The sequence below is a fragment of the Pleurodeles waltl genome, chromosome 4_2, assembly GCF_031143425.1.
Source record: "Pleurodeles waltl isolate 20211129_DDA chromosome 4_2, aPleWal1.hap1.20221129, whole genome shotgun sequence".
Lineage (NCBI taxonomy): Eukaryota > Metazoa > Chordata > Amphibia > Caudata > Salamandridae > Pleurodeles > Pleurodeles waltl.
The window spans coordinates 327,085,931-327,108,722 of NC_090443.1; the positions used below are offsets into that span (position 1 = coordinate 327,085,931).

The 22,792-nt window shown below is 46.5% G+C and overlaps 1 protein-coding gene across 1 annotated transcript in view; it reads left to right on the forward strand.

The window, feature by feature from the left end:
* Nucleotides 1-22,792, forward strand: part of DMC1 (DNA meiotic recombinase 1) — a 1,145,966-nt gene that overhangs the window by 601,036 nt on the left and 522,138 nt on the right. The window contains exon 8 of the mRNA XM_069233161.1: nucleotides 6,943-7,016. Coding sequence (XP_069089262.1) covers nucleotides 6,943-7,016 — 74 coding nt within the window. The remainder of the gene's footprint in view (nucleotides 1-6,942; nucleotides 7,017-22,792) is intronic.

A 22,792-nucleotide genomic window follows, 5' to 3' on the forward strand; every position in this document is an offset into this window, starting at 1 on the left:
ACCATTGAACTCCACTGTAAGCCACGCCACTCTTCACTACTCCATTCCACTCTATGCCACTCCACTCTACACCACTCCTTCAATCAATCAATCAAGTACCTGTAAAGCGCTGCTATTCACCCATTAGGGTCTCAAGGCGCTGGGAGGGGGGAGCAGTAAGTGAAGGTCAGTGGGGAATAGGTTTCTACACCATTTCATTCAAAGCAACTCCATCCTATGCCAGTTCACTCAACTCTATGCCACTCCATTCTACGCTACTGCACTCCATACTACTCCACTCTATGCCATTTTACTCTACACCACTCCACTATACACCATGCCAATGTGTGCATCTCCACTGTATACCTCTACACCACACCTCGCCACACTACGTTACATTACATCAATCTACACCTCTCTACTCTATGCCACTCCACTGTACTCTACACCATGCCACTCCACGCCAATCTACTCCACTCTATGGCACTCTACCCCCAATCCAGTCCATGCCACTCCATCCTGTGCCACTATACTCTACGCCACTCTCTTCCACTCTACTCCACACCACTCCACGCCACTTCAATCTGAGAGGGACTTCTAGCCACAGACATCATACTGGATCTGGAAACCTTTCAAGAAGTACCTTTGCGTGTCGATAAGTGGTGTCATTTGGCTCTGCATCAGATCTGACACGCACAGTGCCTAAATAGCTGCCACCCCAGCACGCTGACGTCAGTTTTTTTTTATTTCCCCACCAGTCAGCGCAGACCTAGAGAGAGCTATCTCCAGTAATCTTTTACTAACTTTTTTATCATTTTGTCCAGCCATTTTTTTGAGACTGTCTCTTAGTGTGTGTAGATGGTTGTGCAAAAAACAGTGGGGCAGCATGCAGATACTCCTGGAAGACAGCTATCTAGTTTGGCTTCCAACTAGTGCAATTGATTCATAGGGTCTATTTTACCTGTACAAGACTGTGTTTAATGAGCAAGACGGATTTAGACAGATGCCTAAGGGGCTGCAGACAAAAGAGTGCCCTGCTCCACACATTCTGGGAATGCCCTCTCCTTAGGAGGTACTGGGAAGGGCTAGGTAAGTGTCACTCGGAAGTTAAAGAATGTACAACCAGCTCTAGGGATATGGGGCGACCAGTCCCTTGATAGGTACACAGTGCTCTTCGGCAGTACAGCTCTAATGGTGGCCAAAAGGGATGTCATCAGAATATGGGGGAGCAGTGCAATCCCAAAGCTGAAAAGATAGGAAGCCAATGTAGACTGGTGCATGTGATTCAAAAAATGCTGTACAAGACATGAAGATCCCCAAAAAGGTTTGATAAGGTGTGGGGACCCTGAAGGCAGGCCATGGATGACATGTCTAATTCCTTATGGCAAACAAGCTTGTTGACCAGCAGGCAGAAGGGGAGTGAAGATGGTGTTTATAGTTTTGTGTTTGGTGCCTTACAAAAGCGATTCAGTCTTAAGATTTAACAGAAAATACACAATGGGGTGTAAGTCTGTGATTCCTGTCACAGACAGAGGTCTGTGACAGACCCCTATATGGTTTGCCTTTGGTGCTTTGTTGCAGACCACAACCGTTACTATTGCGTTCAACAGTCTGAAAATGGCTAGTATTCAGAAATCTAAGGATTACAGCTGTTCATGTGCCAAATGTCCAGAATGTTCAAGTGGACCTAGTGAGCAGAACCATTCAAGACAACCACAAATGAGACGTAAAAAAGCTATCTTCCAAGACATCTTTTGCAATTAAGTTTTACTCAAATAGACCTCTTCGCAATTGAAGAAAACAAAAAAACTTCTCTGAGTTTTACCAACCAGGCACATTGTGCAATACCCTATGGATCAAATGGTCAGGCACATTTTTCTACTCCCTTATTGCCAACAGTATTCAGCAAGGCCATCAAAGGCCACAATTATTCTTATTGCTCTGGAATGGCCCCGTCAGTGATGGTTCACAGATTTTCTCCATCTATCAGAATGACTGCACAAGAGGCTGTTGGGCAGACCGGACCTTCTGTACAAGTACTACACCCCAACTTGTGATCCTTGAACTTAGCAGCCTTGCGTACGGAAATGGCTCTTTTTGTATGGTCACCCCCAAGTTTTTTGTTGTTTTAACTCTGAGAGTGTACTAAGGCCTGCTAACCAGATCTCAGTGCCAGTGCCCTAACCCAAAAACATGCTTGTTGAATTGGCTTATACCCATTTGGCATAAGCTAACTTACCTATAAGCCATAGTATATGGTACCAAGATTACCCAGGTCATGTAAGTTAAACGTTCACCCCAGGGATTGCAGTATTGGTTGTGTCATTCAGGGGGTGACATAGGTAAAACAAGTCTCCTTGTCCACATTGCACAGTGGAAGAGCAATTTCAGACTTCTAGTCTGACTTTGCTGTTTAAAGTAATGGTAAACCCAAGGCTCCCCTTGCACTATGTGTAAGTCACCCCTATGGCAGGCCTACTGAACCCTAAGCCAGGGTGCAGCATATTTCACAGGCAGAACACCTATTTTACATGTACTGTCAGTAAAAACACTAAACTGTTGCTTTCACTCTGGAAAGACTTAGGGCCAGATGTAGGTAGGTAAAAATTTGCGAATCGGAAATAGCAACTCCATGCGAATTGCTATTTCCGACTCGCAAAACCAAATGCCATAAAGACTCGCCATACCAAATTGCGAGTCGCAGAGGTGTCGCACCGCAATTTGCGACCTCCATTTTTAGCGAGGTCACAATATGCGTGAAGGGTGTGGTCCGGTGTCGCAAATTGCGACTTCCTCGCAAATTGCCTGCAGGTGGAACATAACAGTTGGGAAACCCACTTCCTGGCTCTCGGTGATGACATCAGAACCAGGAAGTCACCAAATAGAACTGGGAGGAGGGAGGAGCACACCCAGCCCAAACTGCAGAGCCACACCCAGGTGAGAGGAGCTGCAGCAACAATGGAGAAGGAGACAGCCAGTGCTGGCAGGAAGAGAAAACTAAAGTTCTCTGACAAGGAGTTGGAGGTACTAACGGAGGAGTGTTGCCTGCACCATGACCAACTCTTTGGCACGGCAGCAATGAGTGTCCCTGACACTCATAAGAAAAAAATGTGGCCAGACATCCAGGAAAAAATAAATGCCATTGGGGTAAGCCACTGCACCCTAGATGAAATCAGGAAAAGGTGGTATGACCTTCGCTCCAGGTGTTGCGGAGGGCATGAGGGAGATGCAGGGCACTGAAGGAGGCCCATCCACCGTTCCACCACCTACAGCCATGGAAACCATGGTGGAGACAACACTGGAGGCGGAGGCTGTCCTGGGCATAGGAGATGTGGACAGTTCAGCACCTGGAACATCAAAAAGTGAGTACCATGATATATGCTTTGACACCCACAAATGCACTATACACAGAATCCCAGTACACAGCAGCAGGCACCACCAGACTAGCTCCATTCCAGTCTAGCAACCTCTAGAATAGTGCATTATGGGCAATGTAGTACAGTAGTCCAAATATTGGCAAACATTTATTATGAGGCAAAAAACAGATGTGCGAGACTGACAGTGTATCCCCTGTGTCCCACAGATTTCCCACAAGCCCCCCCCCATCAGCGAACACGTGCAGGGAGAGGAACATGAGCCAGACCCACAGGAGGAGGCTGCCACTGACACAGCAGGGCACAGCAGGGCACCACCACCCATGGAAATGGCACCAGATTCCATGGAAAATCCTGCGCTGGATATGGAGGCAGCAGTGGTAGCACCAGGGACTTGGCCTACAGAGAGAGACACACAGCCAGTAGCAGGAGCAGTGCGCAGACGCCGCCGTAGAGTGCAGTCTGTGCACAGGGAGGATGTCGCAGATGTTGAGTTTGCGGGACTTGAGGCATCACTAGTACAGGGTCAGCGCCTGCAAAACAGACAGTTGAGGTCAATTAACAGGAACGTCACAAGACTGCAGACCACTATGACCCATGGGCTGGCTAATGTGGACAATCAGTTCCAAAATATGAACACCCATCTGGGGAACCTGACATAGTCCATCAAATTATTGGTCAGGGAACTGGTGGCTGACAGGGCACAGGCACGGCGCAGGGAGCGCAACACAGCAGCCCGGTTCGACAGACTTGCAGCATCCATTGGACGCCTGGCTACAAACACCACCTGCCTGTCAAGGCGCACTGTCAGCCTGCAGGTCGAACTGGGTCATTTCGCTGGTGATGTGGCACGAGGACTTGGCCACATCAGCCATGCAGTGGACATAATGGAGACCAGACAGGCTGCAAGGGGCACAGGGGATACCCCGCAGGACAGCGAGGAGGGCTCTACAATAAGCAGTGTGTCTGCCACTGATGCGCGTGTGCTGCAGAGAAGCAGTGCACGGCAGGACTCAGGGGACCCACCAGGAGAGAGCCATGGTGGCCGCAGTCGGAGGAGGCTGTGAGCCACCAACATGTACTATTACTGAGGCACATGCAATTAATGTGTCTGATTTGACTGTTTACAATTCCAGACTGTGGCATACTGCACATTTCTAATGATATCATAGTTTAGCAATAAAAAGGTTTTGTTTGTTTCACTACATAACTGGGCTATGTGTGTCTGACATTAGTGAGTGTGCTCACGGTTGCCACGTACCTGCCAAAGTATTGGGTTGCAATGTGGTTCCGTCTCTGTCTGCCCTCATTTGCGATGCTTCTATCCCCAGGCAGTCGGTGTGGTAGCTCTTGCTCCTCATCATCCCTGTCTGTGTCTTCAGGGGTGAGATGTAGCCCACGTCTGGTGGCAATGTTGTGTAGGATGGCACAGGCTGCAACTATCTTGCATGGTGTTTCTGGGGCATACTGGAGTGCACCTCCACTTTTGTGCAGGCATCTGAATCTTGCCTTTAACAAGCCAAAGGTCCTCTCGACTACAATTCTGGTCCGCCGATGTGCAATGTTATATCACCTCTCGTTCTGATTGCCAGGTGTTAGGTATGGGGTGAGTATCCATGGTCTCAGGGCATATGCACTGTTGCCTGTTTGATAAAAAAGGCAAATTTAGCAGGGCATCACAGGGTTACACAGTGACCTGTATGTATGGCTTCAGAGTGTAGTCACCAATACCAAATAGATATCCGTCTCCAAACTCCCCACGTTCTAGGCGTTGGTGTATCCCACTGTGCCTGAATATGTATGAGTCATGTGTACTCCCTGGATATTTAGCTACAATGTCAGTAATGACATTATGGGCGTCAAATACCACCTGGATGTTTCGTGAGTGGGTACATTTCCTATTGCGGAACACATATTCCAGATTTCCAGGTGGGCAAATTTGTATATGTGTCCCGTCCACACACCCTATTACATGGGGGAAGTTGGCAATCTGTCCAACTTGGTGCTGTTGATTTCTGCCTCATTCCTGGGTAGGTATATATATATATATGGACATGTGTGCCAGTATGGCATCTAGGAAACGTCTGAAGAATTGTGAGAGGGCACTTTGGGATACCCCACCTGCCACTGCAATCACCCCCTGATAGCTACCTGAGGCCAAGAGGTGCAGTGAGCATAGCACTTGCACATGTGTGGGGATGGCACTGCCGCGCATTGTCTGTCGTTCAAGCTGAGGTTTCAGCAGTTCAATTATTTCTAAGATAACAGCACTGCTCAGTCTATATTTGTCATAAATCTCCTCAGTTTGTTGGAATAGTGTCTGCCTGGTTCGATATATCCCCTCCTGTCACTGCCTCCTCCATGCAATCACGTACAGTTCAGCCATTTTGAGTCACCCAGATGCCTTCTTGGTCTCCTTTTATACTTTGGTTCTGATTACCACCTGCTCTGAATCAGTGGTAATCTGGGTGTACAAAACGGGCTTTTTGCTTTTGCATATGGTTTGTGACTTGCAATTTGCGACTTCCTGATTGCGGGTCGCAAAATCAAGTCACACGCTTGCGAAAAGTCAATGCTTAGCAGTCCTCGCACAGGCTTTCAAATAAACATAGAATGCTATAGGCATGGACCAACAATTCAATAAACTTCATTCACTGAGTGAACTGCAAAGGGAAAGGATACAAGGCATACTACAAAGCATAACGTTTCCTACTACCTCAGCAGCTGCTTCCAACAGCAGCACAGTTTGCTGTCACCAGAAAAGCTATAGTTTACAGTATGCATATTGATTTCTTTGCATGCTTCTTCCATTTAAGCAGGCAGAGTTGCCATTGTCCCAGATCAGATAGTAATAATAGATTTAATAGACTAGTCCCTTCTTGGTATCTCGAGACAAAGTACAGGGTAGTGCGACACTGGCTTACCTTCACAGAGCACTGAGCACCCCAAAACACATACCTCATGTTGTAAGGAAACATCTTTATATGGCTGATTTTTGCCAATGCTTTGAACAATAATGTAGTGGTATGTGTATTAGATACCCATTAGTAGTATTGCATCTGCTACAATCAGATATAATGAGGTCCAAAAACATCTCCATCCATGCACATTCTTGACATGGGGTGGGACTGAATTGCCGGAAAGAGGCGTTTGACTTTTGGGAAATGTGACAGGCATGGAGGTGAAAGAAATGATTAGCAGAAGTGGCAATTCGCAGAACAGAATGAAGGTCGAGTTTAATTTAGGAATAAACAAGGAAAGGAAGGAAATAAAAATAAAATATGTTATAAAAATAGGGAGAACAGCAACCCATTACATTTTATTTAAACATTAGAAAACACTGAATAACCTCACTGGAATTCTCAACAAACAGAAACTGAAAATAGAAACAACTGATTATGCAATACAATTGGCAATCTTTTTCATTTAATGGGATCCTTGACCTTGCTGATTTTGAACATGGTCAATGTTCCAGTAAGGTTTATTTGCAATGTGCTTGTGTGAGTGTGCCTGTGTGATGTACTTTGCCTCTGTCACATTTGTCTCTAAACTTCATCCTCCTGAGTGTCCTCTTGCATGTTTTAACAAGGTGAGCATCAGATGGAGCTGCTCGACTACGTTGCTGCAAAGTTCCACGAGGAAGCAGGAATCTTCAAACTCCTGGTAGGGGGCTTTTGCAAATGATTATGCTTTGGGCTAGTGATGTATTCTGTTGCTAGAGATTAATAATTGTCTTCATGTTATAAGGAAACTGAGCTCTGGGCATGGACCTATATCTTAAATACGCAAACTGCCAATTCATGTTTCCTGTTTTTCTCTCTTTGAGCATTGGTGTAAGTACATTGCACTGGTTCCTTTATGCAGATAAGTGCTTCACCTTGTTGGCAATAGTTTGTTGTCTTTATATTGGCTGTACGAACTCCTACACCTCTGAGTGACTGGATCTTTTGCTTTCTGCTATGGTGCGCAGGGCTTCATAGCAGTATACTGATGCTCTCTGCTCTGCTGCTCGTTTAGCTCCACATAGGATTTCAGTTGCTGCTTTGGACTCCCGCTTTGAATGGTTGATGTCAGCAGCTTGTTAATAGCTTTTATCCCTAGGAACCTCAGAGCAAGTCCCTGTAATGCCACCCACTGCCCTCTCTAAGTCTGGGTGACTTTCAGTTTATGGTTTAAGTTTGCAGACACTACATCAGTCAGCTGGTCAGTCACTGCATGCTTCCTTCTTAAAAGGGCGTCTGCGCAGCACTCGGTTCAGCTGCTTAACTGTCACATCATCCAGGAACCTGCTGTGCCTTGGGCACCTCTCAGATGACTACTGGTTTTATTGTCCACTACTTATTCAACCATTTTACTAGCTTCTCCCATAGGGTATCGTCTTTATAAGTCAGAGCAGGCATTAAACAGAGGCTTCCGTTGGTTACATTGAGCCTCTGGGTGCTTTGCAGGATTAGCGCCAACATTTTTTACACTAATCCTGCAAAGCGCCTGACTAGCTTTAAAAAAATCTGACACTGGTCCCCTAACTACTGCCATGGTGTGTTGTATTTTAAATACAGCACACACATGGTGGCGTTAGGGGTGCTAAGGGGGACAAGAAAAGTGGTGCAGCACTATGTGAAGCGCCACTTTTTTCAAATATGCCACATGGGGCATATTTAAGAGCCCCTAGTGCCATTCTAACACCACAATAGTGTCATTTGTTTATCCTAATGTGGTATTAGAAGGCCACAAATGCTGCGCCATATTTACAAAAGTGATGCAATGCATGCACTGCGCCACTTTGTAACCCTCTGCGCTACATTATGCCTGCGCCAGGCATTATGTATGCAAAGGGGATATCTGCCCATTAGGGCCGCCCAAAAAAATGGCGCAAAGAAATCTGACAGATTTCTTTGTGTCATTTTTTTCCCGGCACTTTTAATGCCTAAACAGAGCAGGCATTAAAAGGAGGCTTCCATTGGTTACAATGGGCCTCTGGGTGCTTTGCAGGATTAACGTCATCATTTTTTCTGCTAATTCTGCAAAGCGCCAGACTAGCGTAAAAAATTCTGACGCTAGTCCCCTAACTGCCGCCATGGTGCGCCGTATTTTAAATATGATGCACACATGGTGGTGTTAGGGGGGCGCTAAGAGGCGCAAGAAAAGTGGTGCAGCACTGTGTGCAGTGCCACTTTTTTCAGATATGGCCCATAGTTCTGTTTTTGCAGGAGGCATATTAATCCTATCTGCTACTTTATGTTGAGTCAAAGCTGCAGCTAGGCAAAACTCCCATCTCTCTCCCTAGCAGGAACATTAATCACAAGAGGTATCTTGACACTTTAATTGTTTCCTGAAGGCTGGAGGCAAAAGGAACTTTTCAGCAGATGCTTTTAAACTGCAAGTTTCTGAAGTTATTTCTAAACACACGCCCCCCTAAGGTCAGCGCCCGGCCCCACCGCAACGCTCGCACCACCCAAAAGCTGGCCCTGGGTATGGGACCAAAATTAACACTACATGGCCAGATTGAGTAATATCTTTAGTTTTATCAACATACAACTTTAGATCACTGTTAGGACAGAAATGTTGTCTGCATTGTTGTAACCCTGCCATGAGTACCCAAATGTGCTGTTGTCTGGACCCCTAATGCTGATTTTTTTGTCATAAGTAAACATGGATCGTGCGTGTGCGCCATGAAATAGACCTGTCTCATGGTTCAACACCTACATGACCCCACACTCTTGCCGACATCATCAGATCCAATGGTCTCACATCATATCCTACGCAGACGATACACAGCTCATCCTCTTACTCACCGAACACGCCTCCACCACCCGAACTAAGTTCTGCAACACCATGACCAATGTAGCCAACTGGATGAGAGCAAACTGCCTCAAACTGATCTCTGACAAATCAGAAGTACTGATCTTCGGGAGTAACTCATCAATATGGGACCACAGCTGGTGGTTAGCCAAACTCGGACCCACTCCCACAGATCATGCACGCAACCTTGGAATCATCCTCAACAGTGACCTGACTATGAAGCGACAAATCAGCGGAGTCACTTCCTCCTGCTTCCACACTCTCTGCATGCTCTACAGACTCTTGAGATGGATCCCAGTCAATACCAGGAAAATCACCTCCCAGGCCCTCATCACCAGCTGTGTCAATTATGGCAATGCACTCTATGCTGGCATCCCCAAGCAACTCCTCAAAAAACTCCAGACCATACAGAATGCAGCAGCTAGATCCGGAATGGACCTCCCCAAATCACCCCCACCTCCACTGGCTCCCCATGCCAGTTCAAGATCCTCATGCACGCCTTCAGGACCTTACATGATCAAGGACTGGCCTACATCAACCACTGACTGAACTTCCACCAACCTGGCAGACACCTGTGCTCCTCCTCACTTGCCCTCACACAGACACTGCGAATCCATCTCAGCGTCAACCGATCTTTCTCCTACATCACCGCTAAGACCTAGAATGACCTTCCCCTCCACCTCCGAACAGCACCCTTCCTTGCAGACTTCAAAAAGAAACTCAAGACCTGGCTTTTCAACTAAAACCTTGCATGCCAGTGGCCCAATACCCCCAGGGGTGACAGTGCTGTACTCTACAAATTCTGATTAAATTGATTGATTGATTGCGTTCTTGTTGGCATGGGAGGGGCACCCAAAGCACTACACTCTTAGTGATAGAAAGCTACCCCCTTCACAAATAGTTAAGTAGCACAAGCGTGGTGGTAACAGCATGCCATGAAGTGATCAGTAGTAGTGAACAGGTCTTTTTTACTCTGTTTCACTGTAGTGAGGCCTACATGCTCACTATCCTTTTTAAAGTTTCACTGCTGTGTGCTTAACTAATCCTTGGCTACAGCAGGTAAATGTAGAGGGCTGTGCAGCACAGGAGTAGTGACTCTGCACTTAATGTGCGCGTGCCTGAGAAGGGTACAGAACAAAGACAGAGCAGTACTGTGCAGTATATGTGTGGTTAGTTCATGAACTGAGTATGTAAGGCTGGGAGAAATATGTTTGAATAAAGATGTAGTGCTGTGCAGTGCATAAGTAATGAAAGCATGTGCTGGATGTATGTGTGCTTGCAGGAAGTACAATACACAAAGGGTGAAGTGTTCTGCAGTGCACATGATGAGTATATGTGCGTGAAGTGTGTATTTGTAAATAGCACAGCATGGTATAATACAAAAAGCCTACAGTACTGAACTGTCCATACAGACTGAATGTTTGTGCTGACTGCATGTGTGTTTGTGATGGCACAATGCATGGAGTTAACAGTGCTGGACAGTAAGTGTGCTAATGTACACTAAGTGCAAATGTGCCTGCAATGGTACATTACATGGAGGACACCAGGTTCCAACTTGGGAATCCCAAGCCTGCCTCGTGAAGGCATGAGTAGAGGAATCCCCCCAGACATGTGTGTGTATTGTTGCAGTCCATTGCGCTGGGTGGGACACAGTGGTGGAAGGTGGAGCGAGATAGACTCCCCCTTTCTTTACACTTCAAAAGTGTATTCTTTGAGGTGACATTTAGGAGTGAACTCTAGTCATTCCCATTGCCTGCGTTATGGGACAATCAGTTTTGAAATCTTTCCTGCTCTGACGAACAGCCTTTCAGTAGGAAAGAAGAGAAAGAGAGGTGTGCACTTCAAAAGAAGAACTCCAAGATAAAACCTCAAATATTCAGACCCTAAATCACATGTGGTGTCTGGAAATGGACTATAAGAAGGTGAGAATGAGATCCCAAAAATGTATCATCTTCCAAGCACCCAAACTGACTGTGTGAGAAGGGGAAGCTCTGCAAGACTTCTGCGTGTGACCAGGTCTGGGAGCCAAGGTTTGCTAGTCTTCCTGCTGTGTGGAAGAGGAAAGCATTGGAGGGAGCAAAGGTCCAGTAGGAAGCCCTACCGTGAGAACTCCCTGTGTGAGGGTTTAGGATATGGCTGGGCACCAACTGGGTTGTTGCCATTGTGCAGAATTGTTTCATCAACTTCCACATGCTAGGAGAAGTCCGCCAAGGACTGAGCCATGTATTGAGAACTGTGGGAAAAGTGCCAAGATCGTGCTGCTGTTTTGCAGTGGCTGTGTATGCCAGAGAGAGCCACTGTTGAAGGAATTGTGTGACCAGCCTCCAGGACTCGTGAACACCTTAGCGGCATCCCTGTATGCCAGGATGGGCCGCTGTGGTGTGGGCAATTGCACCAGAGGAGTCTATGTTGTGTCCAGAGGTACTGCAGCAACTCCGTATGCTAGAAGGGCCTTCCAGTACTAAGTTGGCAAAGACTAAGGGTCATTGCCTGGGACAAGAATGAGTCTCTTACCTGGGGGTCGTGCATGCACAATGAGATCTGCCCCTGACTGGCTCTCGAGAACTGTGGAGGACGTCAAGCAAGGAGTTGCACCCTTGCTTGGCTCCAGCCGGGAGCTGGGGGATCGAATCCCAGTGTAGGGAAGATTGACTTGCTGCGTCTTTGCAGGCTGGTAGCTTCTTTAATCAGTGGGAAAACCCAGCATCTCCGAAGAGATCATGCTCCTGCAGGTGCTGCCCCGCCCCGTGTACAGCGAGCAACCAGGCTTCTAAGAACAGGATCACAACTTGTGAGTACCCATTGTCAGGGGCTCTCACTGCAACACTAAACGCTTCCATGCTGCAAAAGCGGGTAAGGCTTGAATTGGGCCTGTTGGGCCTTGTAGACTCACTGCTGACGGTGCTGCGGCATGATAGACACTTTTGACTAATACCTAAAGAGTCAAAGTGGAACTCTTGAGCTTGGCCTACTAGTGAGTATTCCCTGGATCGGTCACCAATGAATGGGGGATAACTCCAACCAAGTTACAAGGAAGAGGGGGCAGGTATTTGACGGACAAACACTAGAGCTCCAACCTCAACAGGATTGTACTGTTGCTAACGAATGTTGTTATCCCTTAGAATATGTGGAGTTGGAAATAAAATACTTCTTTTTATTATTATAAAAGCAGATATTTTACTAAACATTGATTTCTTGACATTACTATGTGCACTTTGAGTTAGCAGTCATGTTCACTATCCTGTATCTACACTCCTCCCACCGGCCCTCCTGGCACCTTCGGAGGGAGCCTTTTACAGCTCATCCACAGATACAATTGAGAGTCAAGTTCAGAAGGGGTACTTAGACCAGTGGTCGAAGCGGGGAGATCAGAAGGGCACCATATGCCCATTCTTTTTTGATTTTAGAAAAACAGTTCTCCTACTGTTTGTGAAAAGATAACCATCCCAGGACAGTTAATTCCAACAGTTGAAATGTCTCACCTGAAGTGTAAGGAAGGGAGTCTCCTATGCTATGAAACCGAGATAGAGGCAGACAGCTAGAAAGGTCTTCTTGCCAGGATGCCTGCTTGCCTGAAATAAATATAAATGTGTGCAACTGGTTTCTCTGCAAATGTAAAGGTTGCTTGGAAGCTGGTATTGGCTTTAATGGATGGAATCACTTGATGCTTCCTGATGACACACATTTATTCTTTTTGAGAGGCATTGTGGGGGAGCTACCAACAAAGCTGTGAAGTGTGTACTTTGAAAAGACAGTATTTAAAAAAATAAAGGCTTCCTGATTAAAGATATTTTTTGAGGCATTTTAAGGGAGCTACCAGCTAAGCTGTGATGTTTGTGCTGTTCAAAGACAGTTATAAAAATAAAATGCACTATCTACAGTCTGGTTATTACTCAAATCTATATTTTGGAAGCACTTTTTATTTTAAACCTTTTTTGTGCATTTTGTAGCAGCCTATCTTATACTGTGTTTAATGCAAGTTTAAAATAATGTCTCACATTTTCACAGTGCTTTCTCTCACAGACTAGGACTGTGAAGTCCTAAGCATACACAAGTCACTATTCTCCATTGCAACCAGGATTCAGTTGTGTGGCTCCCTGGGGCAGTGCATTTACTAATAGAGGGTTCGTAATGTATGACAGTGCATTTCCCACTGATTAACATGACATGCATTTCATTTTAATTTAAGCTGTGTGTTATTTTTTATGTAATTACCTGATGGTGTAACACTGAAAAAAGTTAGAGTATATATATTTTTTTCAGCCATGCCTTTGACCACGCCCCGCACACACTCATCCTGCCCCCAATGTGCGCAGCATCACAATTCTTGTTTTTTTTAATGCACTTCGACCACTGCTTGAGCTCCATAATAGGTCGGGCCCTAGGATATCAGGAGTAAACAATTGGCGGCAAGCATTGGGACGCCTAACCTTTAGGAGACAAAGATACAGAAGTAGCGTTGGGCATTTGCAATCTGTACCAGTACTGCAATTTGTCCCGTTTTTTTTTCTTCTATGTACAATGCCAACAGACGTAGGCAGTGAAGAATACAGGGTTCAGAATTGACCTCAGAACCATGTGCATAGATCACATGAAGGATTCATGTAGGGACAGAGGATTCCCTGGAGTAGAGACAGTGAGGTCCTTGCTAATTTCAATAGGCATCAGTTTGAGATTCTGGGTGAAAGGAATGAGGATGTAGTTGACTCTGGGGAGAGATCCATTGTAGGAACCCGAGAAGAGAGCAGTGTTGAGTCAAGCTCTAGGATCCCCTTAGCACAGATATATCCTGGATACATGCCGGGTGTGTCCCCTCATACATCTTCCAGAGTTTCACCAAGACACTCACCACTTGTATTTTCTAGAATATCTCAGGTGTGTACACCACTCCTAATTTCTAGGGTACCACCCTCACCACTTCCAAGAATAAATCCTTTGTGTGAGTTGAGTTTAACAGGGACAATAAGCTTGCAGTTGGCACTTCAGAAAGCCATGGCTGAGGAAAATTAGAAAGCCAGACAGTTTGAGAGGGAGAAGCTAAGACTAGTTTACTGGTAAAAAGAAAAGAGGAGGTGGGAGAGACAGAAGGAATAGGCCTGGTAAAACAAACTAAGAGAGAGAGCTGGAAAGGGAAAATATAGCCTTGAAAGAGAGAGAAACTTAGGAATGCAGCAAAGTCCAGCTGGGATAAGTGACTCTACATCCATTTCAGGCCGGGTTGTGGCCAAGGTTCCAGAAGATCTTGTGCATGTCTATGTGGAATGTCAGAATACTTTGGAATGGTTTGTGAGTTTTTTTTAAAAATGTCTTTATTCACATTTGGCAAATGTAAACTATACATCCATCCATATAAGAAAGAGCCATCAGGGCAACACCCTGATTCAGAACAAAGAACAATCAAATAGAACTGCAGCATATCAGTGGTATCCCATCCCCCAAAAGGGGATGGTTGTCCATCATGGGTACTGGAGCTCTACCAGAGCAGAGGAGGGTGGGTAAGTGGCCTGGGGGAAGTGGATGGGTGGGGGTAAAAGCGAGGAACAGGGAAAAACGACACAAAGGCACACACATTTCCCTCGGTAAACCTGTGTCAGACATGCTGGAGCATTTTATGCAGGGTGGTCCGCAGTGCTGCATCTTCAGACCAACCAAATAACTCTCAGCCTGTGCCCATCTTGAACGTCTCTAGCCTCCGAAGACCTTTGACCTACTCCAAGAGATGGGGAGGTGGGGTTGTTGCTGCGAGCCAGCCGGGATTCGTCTCAATCCTCATCTACCGTTGGCATGGCGAACACTGTAGATCCTGGTGCGTTCCATGCAGAGCCATCATCCTTCGCCCCACCATCATGTTCCAGAAGGGAGAGAATGTAGCGCAGTGGTCACAGTGACCGCCTCAGTATCTGGAGGTCTGGGTTTGAGCCTCATCGTTGGCGCAAAGTCCTGTGATTGTGGGCAAATCACGCAATCTCCTCGTGCCCATGGAAATCGCCTTGAAACCCTCACGGGTGATAAGCTGTGCTTTATAAATCTACATTTCACAGCATAGGACAGAAGAGAGTGTGAGAAGCACATATCTCTAAAAAGCAAACCTGTTCAAAATACTATTTCACATTTCACAGGTCTATCATTGCACCCCAGACCTCTAGATCCCTCTCTGCATTATCTTCTTAGTGGACCCTCCAAAGATGATGCTCCTCGGCTACAGGCTCCTCCAATAAATCATCCTTCGATTTACTCCCTGTCAATGGTGCTAGACTTGAATAGTGATTTAGCATCTGGCAAGAACAAGTCCCAGCTGGGCAAACTGTTACCTCATCTTGCTGCCTTTTTTAGGGAGTGACAACAGTCCTAGTAGGTAATGTTGTATTGTTAGTTGAGTTTTTACGCTGGTCACCCTTTGTACCTCCTGTAGTACCTCCTCCCAAAGGGTCGCACCACGGGGCATGTCCACGTGACGTGTTCAAAGTCGGCCAGGGACGCCGCACGCCTCCTGCACCCAGCACAGCGTGTTGGATACACCCTGTGCAGATGCTGCAGAGTCAGATACATTCTATGTAAATAGTAAACTTGTGTCAGCTTAAATCTGGCATTGCTGGCCACTTCCTGCATTCAAGCATGCCTCCACTCTCCGTCCGAAAGGAGGGATTCCAGATCCCCATTCCATTGATTGCTTGCAGGTGTTACATCCGGGGCCGTTATTGCACCATAAAGCAGCATATTGGAGCAGACATGCCAAGTGATATACCTTAAGTTCCGGGAGGCCCAGTCCTCCCTCAGCCAGGTCTAGCTTCAGGAACTCCAGTTGAACATTGCTTAGTTTTCCAGCCCACACCGGGGATACCAGCAAGCCATCCAGCCTCCGGAATAAGGAGTTTGGCTGCAGAACGAGTTTTGCATAGCGTAGAGGGATTGGGCAGTGGAACCATTTTGCGTAACTCCACCCTGCACATCACAGGCAGTGTGTTACAGAACCATATAGAAACTGTGAGACCGTCCACCACTCTCCCCATGTTCAACTCGTGTTGTTGGTGTGGGACATGCGTGACCTGCATACCAAGATATAAAAACTGTTGCATCTCCCACAACAGTCCCACTTCAGGGAGATCGGCCGCCACATTATCAATTAAGGATGACAGGGGAAAACGCAGTTTGGTGAGGATTGACATGTAGACTGGAAACCCTCTCAAAATGACCCATAAGCCGCAGGAGGTGATGCACTGAGTGTTTCGGATCAGTCACATATAGTATGGTGCCATCTGCATGCATTGACACAATGTGTGTCACAGTACCCACCTGCACACCCCAGTCGCTAAGCTCCACCCTTAAATGTATATTCAGTGGCTCAATGGTGAGTGCAAAGTTGTGTGGGGACAGCGGGAACCCTGCCTATTTCCTCTCTCCAGATACTACCTGTCCAGTGTGCACCCATGCACTGGGTTCTTTATATAAAAGGTGGACCCATATTAGAAATCCTGAACCCAATCCTATCCGATGCAGTACTTTCTCAGGGTTTCCCAAGATAGAGTGTCAAATGCTTTCTCAACATTCAAGGTCACCAACGCAGCACTCACCGCTGTGGCCAGGGTGTTATGCATCACATGGGAACGTTTACGCAGGTTCATATGGGTGCCTCTCTCCTGCATAAAACCACATTAATCCTGATGAACTAAGTGTGTGACCACTCGGCTCAAGCACAGAGCACAAGGAGCGTGACATCCACATTAACCATGGGACGCAGTCGGTATGAACCGATGGTCCACTTGGTCCTTCCTAGGATTTGGGAGCATAATTTTGAGGACCTTGCACATGTGGGTTAGCAATGCGCCGATAGTGCGTGCCTATCAAAATGTTTCTAACAGTGTAGGAAGCAGGGAGGTGGAGAATGCCTGATAAAATTCAAGCGCGTGACCTCGATATAGTTTAAAAATTATATTACCTCATACATGCTATTGCCCGCTGGTGCTGCATACATCCCTTCCAAATGATCTTGCAACAGTAAGTTAATTGCTGCCTGCCCCACTGCTTTCCCGCCATCTGGTCAATTATGCAGGAGAATCAACGGTGGGGGCCTTTTGCGTTTAAGCAGCCAAGCCAACATTCACCCCGAACCTGTCCCCCTCCTTGTGCAGCGCCTGTCTGTAATCCCTCCGCACTAGACAATCCAATCTTTCCCAGGTGGATGCCTCCTGCCTGTGCGCCTCAGTCAGTCATGCATGGTCTGTCACCCACCCCACTGCTGGCCACTGTAGATTGGTGAGGAGTTCTCTCCCTCCTTCAGTTCCCACTCTAATTTCTTTCTGGCACCATAAGTTTTATCGAGGCTCTCTCCCCTGACAACCACTTTCAAAGTTTCACATTCTATTCTGCGGGACCCGGTAGAGTTCCAGTTGGCATTTAAATAGCCAAAGCAGCAGCAGCTGCATGTCTACCTTGTATTCCGGGTCTCCAAGAGATTCTGGCTCCTACCTCCACTACAGAATGTCTGGTCTATGTCCTCTCACCCCACACTCCAGCAACATGGGGGCATGGTCCGATAACAAAATGCACTTGATATCTTGCTGCCTGGATGTTTAGTGCCCCATCATTGGTCAATAAGAAACAGTCTAGCCGGCTACAAGCCTCATGTGTAGATGTGTAGCAACAGAATTTCCAGGCCGTGAGATCGAGGCTCCTCCAGGTGTCCACAAACTGCAACCGGCCATTATCTCTTGCACAATGGCAACCATGTGGGATTTTGTACCTAGTCTGACTGGGTGCCTGTCAAGTTGCCCATCCAGAACACAATTGAAACCCCCAGTCCATATAATAGGCATTCCCCCAGAGAGCATGAGCTCAGCTTCCAATGTCCCCAAAAAACTCACTGTAGTCGGTATTGGGTGTGTATATATTAAGGAGCCATATCTCCCTGCCGTCCAACATGCCATGCAGGAGCACATAGTGACCGGCCACATCTGTGGGGTGGCCGCGGAACTGGAACGTGAATCTGGGCACTATCCAAATGGGCCTCCCCCACTGGCATAAAAGGAGTATGTCAATGAGAACAGTGCCTCCTCCATTTCATCTGTAGTTCTTGGACCTCACCATCTAAAAAGTGTGTCTACTGGAGTAGTGCGATGTGAACTCCCACCCACCTGAGGCAGGCATCAGTCCTATATCTTTTAAAGAGTGAGTTCAATTTCCTCACATTCTACATGAGGAGTTGTATGTTTTCTCCCATCACATGTCATTGCAAATCTCATTGGCCCCTGCCACCCGCTGCACCCACCACCCACAACAACAAGAAACATCAGTTGCTGCATGGAAATAAATACAAACCCGCAACTGCCCACCCACCTGCCTCCCTCCCCAGGTAAACCCAACTAGTGTCTCCCCATTCCATGGTAGAACTCACCCACCCAGTCAACGTAAACTAATATTACAATAGTGTGTGACGGAACCAATCTGTTGCCCTTCTAACAAAATAAAGTCTTCCTGGGGGTGGAGTGTGACTAGGCCACCCTGGTTGCTGCCCAGAGCATAAACGAGCCCCGCTTGGTAGCCCTACATGTCCTATACAGTCTGCCCCTCGCCCTCAACAACCATAGGGAAAGGAAGAAGAGGAGGGGGAGATTGAAGAAAGGAAGAAAAAAAAAGGGGAGTTACCAATTGCTGCTAAGGCCCAATCGATGATGCCACCCAGGGGCGCCCTGCGTCCCCCTGCTTGTGGTGTTTATCTCATGTGCTGTCCCATCAAAAATGTCTCAGTTCACACCTCTCCCCCAATGGAGCAGAAACACAGTTCACAATGTACAGTATCTCATGTGTCATACACCCAGCCAGTCATGTGCATCGCTGCGGGTAGTGCACATTCCTCTGCACCACCTGCTAGACCAGGTCACTCTCTGTCTCTGGGTTCCGAGTGTTGTCCGCCAGATCTGAATCAGCTCTAGATGAGGCAGAGGAGGTGACAGATTCCACCAATGCCCTGGCTGCCTCCCTTTCTTGTCTCTGCAGCTCTAGGTTCAGGGTGGCGTCCTTACATACCACCACCCTAGCTCCATAGTCAGATTGCCACCTTTGTCTGCTTTTCCTCCTTGGTGCAGGGATTTTCCTTGTGCGCAACGGGTCTCTGCTGATGTGCCTCCCGATGCCCAGGTGGGGATTTGTCCACTTCCTCGAACTTCTAACCAGTCCCAGGCAACTACCGGTGTGGGAAAAAAGTGCAATTGACCCTCATGTAACGTTTAATTTAGCTGAGTGAAGCAGCATGTAAGTCAGTCCCATTACTTTCAGTTTTTGCTTAACACTTCTAAAGGACTGTCTCTGTAGTTGAACAGCTTTTGTGTAATCTGGGAAGATGCTTATTGTATGGTTCTCATAGGATGGATCTCCCATCCAACGCACTTCCTGTAGAATAGTATCCCAGTCCCTATAATTGAGGATCTTTGCTATGACTATTCTTGGGGAACCTCCTGGCGAAGGAAGCGGGACCAACGACCTTTGCGCCCTCTCCACCACAACTGCGACAGCCTCGCATTTGGGAAAACCACTCTGATCTGGTCCTCCAGAAATGTCTCTGGGACACCCTCCTCGGTCTCTTCAGGGGACTCACAAACCATATATGTCATCTGCCAGACTGCCTCTCTGCGTCTTCTGCTCGGGCTTCCAGTTTTTGTGATTGCCACTCAAGTCTAGCCACCATGGCTTTAATCACAGACATTCCCTCTTGCATTTTGGACATCTTCTGTTCTCTTGTAGGGGATCTCCAATGATAGACATAACTAATGAATAGTCTCGCCCATGTGCGGGGACCCCGGAGCACTTTTCCATAGTATAGCTTCTTAAGTGTAGATGTATGCCTTTCTTTGGGAAGGCCTGCAGAGTCACGTAAGAGATAAAAATATTGTGCAGCCTAAAGTAGAAGTCTACAATGGCCCAGTTCTTCATCCAGTACTTAAAAAATGGGTCAGGAGAATTATATATGTATACAGTTTGGTATTTTGGTAAAAAAAAGCATAAATGTCTTTCACAAACCCTTTTTATAGAGATGAGGTAAAGCAGTACAGTGTAGCCCCATAGGCAGTCATTATGTGAGTTAAAAATAGAGACTGTGCTTTTAAGAACCCAGAGTCCACCAGTATCCCATCAAGCTCAGGAGGTGGCAGTTGTTTCAGTTCTTTTTTCCGGCTCCTGCTGACAGGATCTTGGATCACTTAACTCTGCCTTTTAGGCTTTTTCTTTTCAAAATTCACCAAAGAATTTTGGTAACAACTGTTTCATTCAACGTATTTCTTCTCTCACTTGCATTTTCTGCAATTTTTTTAACAGAAATTAATGGTATTTTGTCAGTTGTCTTTATTTGACAAGTGCCCTGCCTGTGGGAGAAAGTAATTCTAAAATATCAATATACAGTAGAGATAAATACAAATACAATTTGTATCCAAGTGAAAATATTAATTAATCACTGAACAAAGTTTAATAATTTTAATCATAATACTTAATGTAAATTAATGTTCGTCTCTCTTTCTCACTCTCCTGTTTCAAAAGAGTATAGCCAGTTTCCTACTTAACAAATGTATCAACCAACATACATCTAACACATAAAATATACAAAAACATCTACATATAAAATATATATACACATCTCAGTGCTGAATGCACAATAGCTTGACATTTATCACTCGATAATCAGTGCTCAAAAAGTCTCTTGCACTAACAGCTTCCAACAGAGTTTTTTTTATATATATGGGCTGCTAAGCCTTTTTCAAGCGAGCTGTGTTCCAAACTGAGGTAGTAATGATTAATACTGCCACTCCTAGGCACTTTTTCCTGTTAATTATTTGCGGTATTATCCCATATCATAGTTTCATAGTTCCAAAATTCATAGCACTCCTCAGGTTGATAGCCCTGAGAAGGACAGGCACATCAGACCTCCATAAATAAAGTCTGCATCATTTGTGTTACAGCAAGTTATGTTCCTGAGAGTTGTCATCACTGCAGGAAGTTTTCAAGGTGCACCCTGAGAGAAAGGGAGAAAAATTTCCTTCATTGCATCGAAGAATGGCACTGGCAGCAGATGCAGTCTGAAGGTGAGACTTCAGTGCAAGGAGAGGGTCCGCCCTCTACCAGGGCTCTGCCATCTATCTCTGCAGAATGTGAACGGTAAAGAAAAGGGCTTCCAGCCAGAAAAAGACAACTTTCCCCGTTGATGTCAAGAGCATAGACATTGATACAAAATACGGCACCAACTTGCTTGTCGTCAAGGGCTGGATTGAAGTTGAGGAAGAGACGGAGATCGATGTCGAAGCAAAGTAGATCAGCGTCAAAGACTCATACGCCGTTAACATACTGACGGAGATCGACGTTCACGAGTAGGTCGATGTTGACGTGGCAAGACTGATCCGAGGAGTGGTTCACTGTCGAGATGGCAAGGGAGATTAACATCAAGAGGAAGATCAATGTTGAGACATCACTGGAAATCGACGTCGAGGAGCATGTGGACTTTGAGAACACATCCGAGGAAGAGGTGATGCATTTTTTTAGTCTCCTGGATCTGATTATTCCAAAATGTACTCCCCATCTTCTCCGATAGTTGTACCAGCCTCTCCTCCGACTCCACCACCACCACCGATACCACCTGCTCCACCTTTGCCTTCTGTGCCAATCCCACTGGCACCATTACTGCCTGCGGAACTACCTCTCCCACGACTGAGGTCACGTTTCAGAACGCGCCACTGTTCACACCACAGACATCACAGATCAAGATGTTCATCATCACAATCATCCACATGGTGATCTCACCATTGCAGCCGGTCATACAGATTGAGACCAAGGTCACGTCCTAGACATCGTTCTAGATATACGTCCTTCACTTGTACAGGGCACTATTCGCCCACTCTCTCAAAGTCGCCGCCACCTAAAGTTCCCCAGTAGACAATATTACTACCTTTCAAGAGGTCTTGTTGAGAGGAGCAGCAAAACTAAACATCCAGATTGAAGTGCCTACTCCTTCTACATCAGTGATCTTTGAGATGCTTCACCAACGCACAGGTCTCCTAGAACTGGTGATGGAACACGTCTTGGCCCAGGCCTGAACATAGTCTGCTCCATTGAGGCTGCAAAAGAAAAACAGTCCTCTAGAGCAGGATCCCCTCTTCCTCCATTCGGACCCTCCTCCAGTCTCCGTAGCCATACTGAAAACCACGAAATACCATGCCACCACTCGTCTTCGGTGTCACCAGACAAGGAGATCAGAAAGGTATATTCTGTGGGCCGTAAAGTATGTAGCATGGCAGCAACTACTATGAAAGCTGCTAGCGCAACTGCTCTTCTCTGCAGAAATGAAAGGGCGCTATGGGAGTCTGTCCAAAAGTTTGCTGAAGATCTGCCCAGGGACAAACTTGAAGACTTCCTGGAGGTAGTAAATGAAAGGTTGATGGTTTCAAACCAAATAATCAGTGCAGCAGCTGATTCCTGTATATTGGCGGCACACGAGTATTACCATGGTGTGGCCTTATGCAGACATTCCTGGCTCCGATTCACATCTCTGAAACCGAAGTCACAACAATGTATTCTCCACTCCACTTGCCTTTTTCAGGTTCTACCCTCTTTGGCAGCCACACCGACGATGAAATGGCTCGGATGAAATCCGAGGTGGA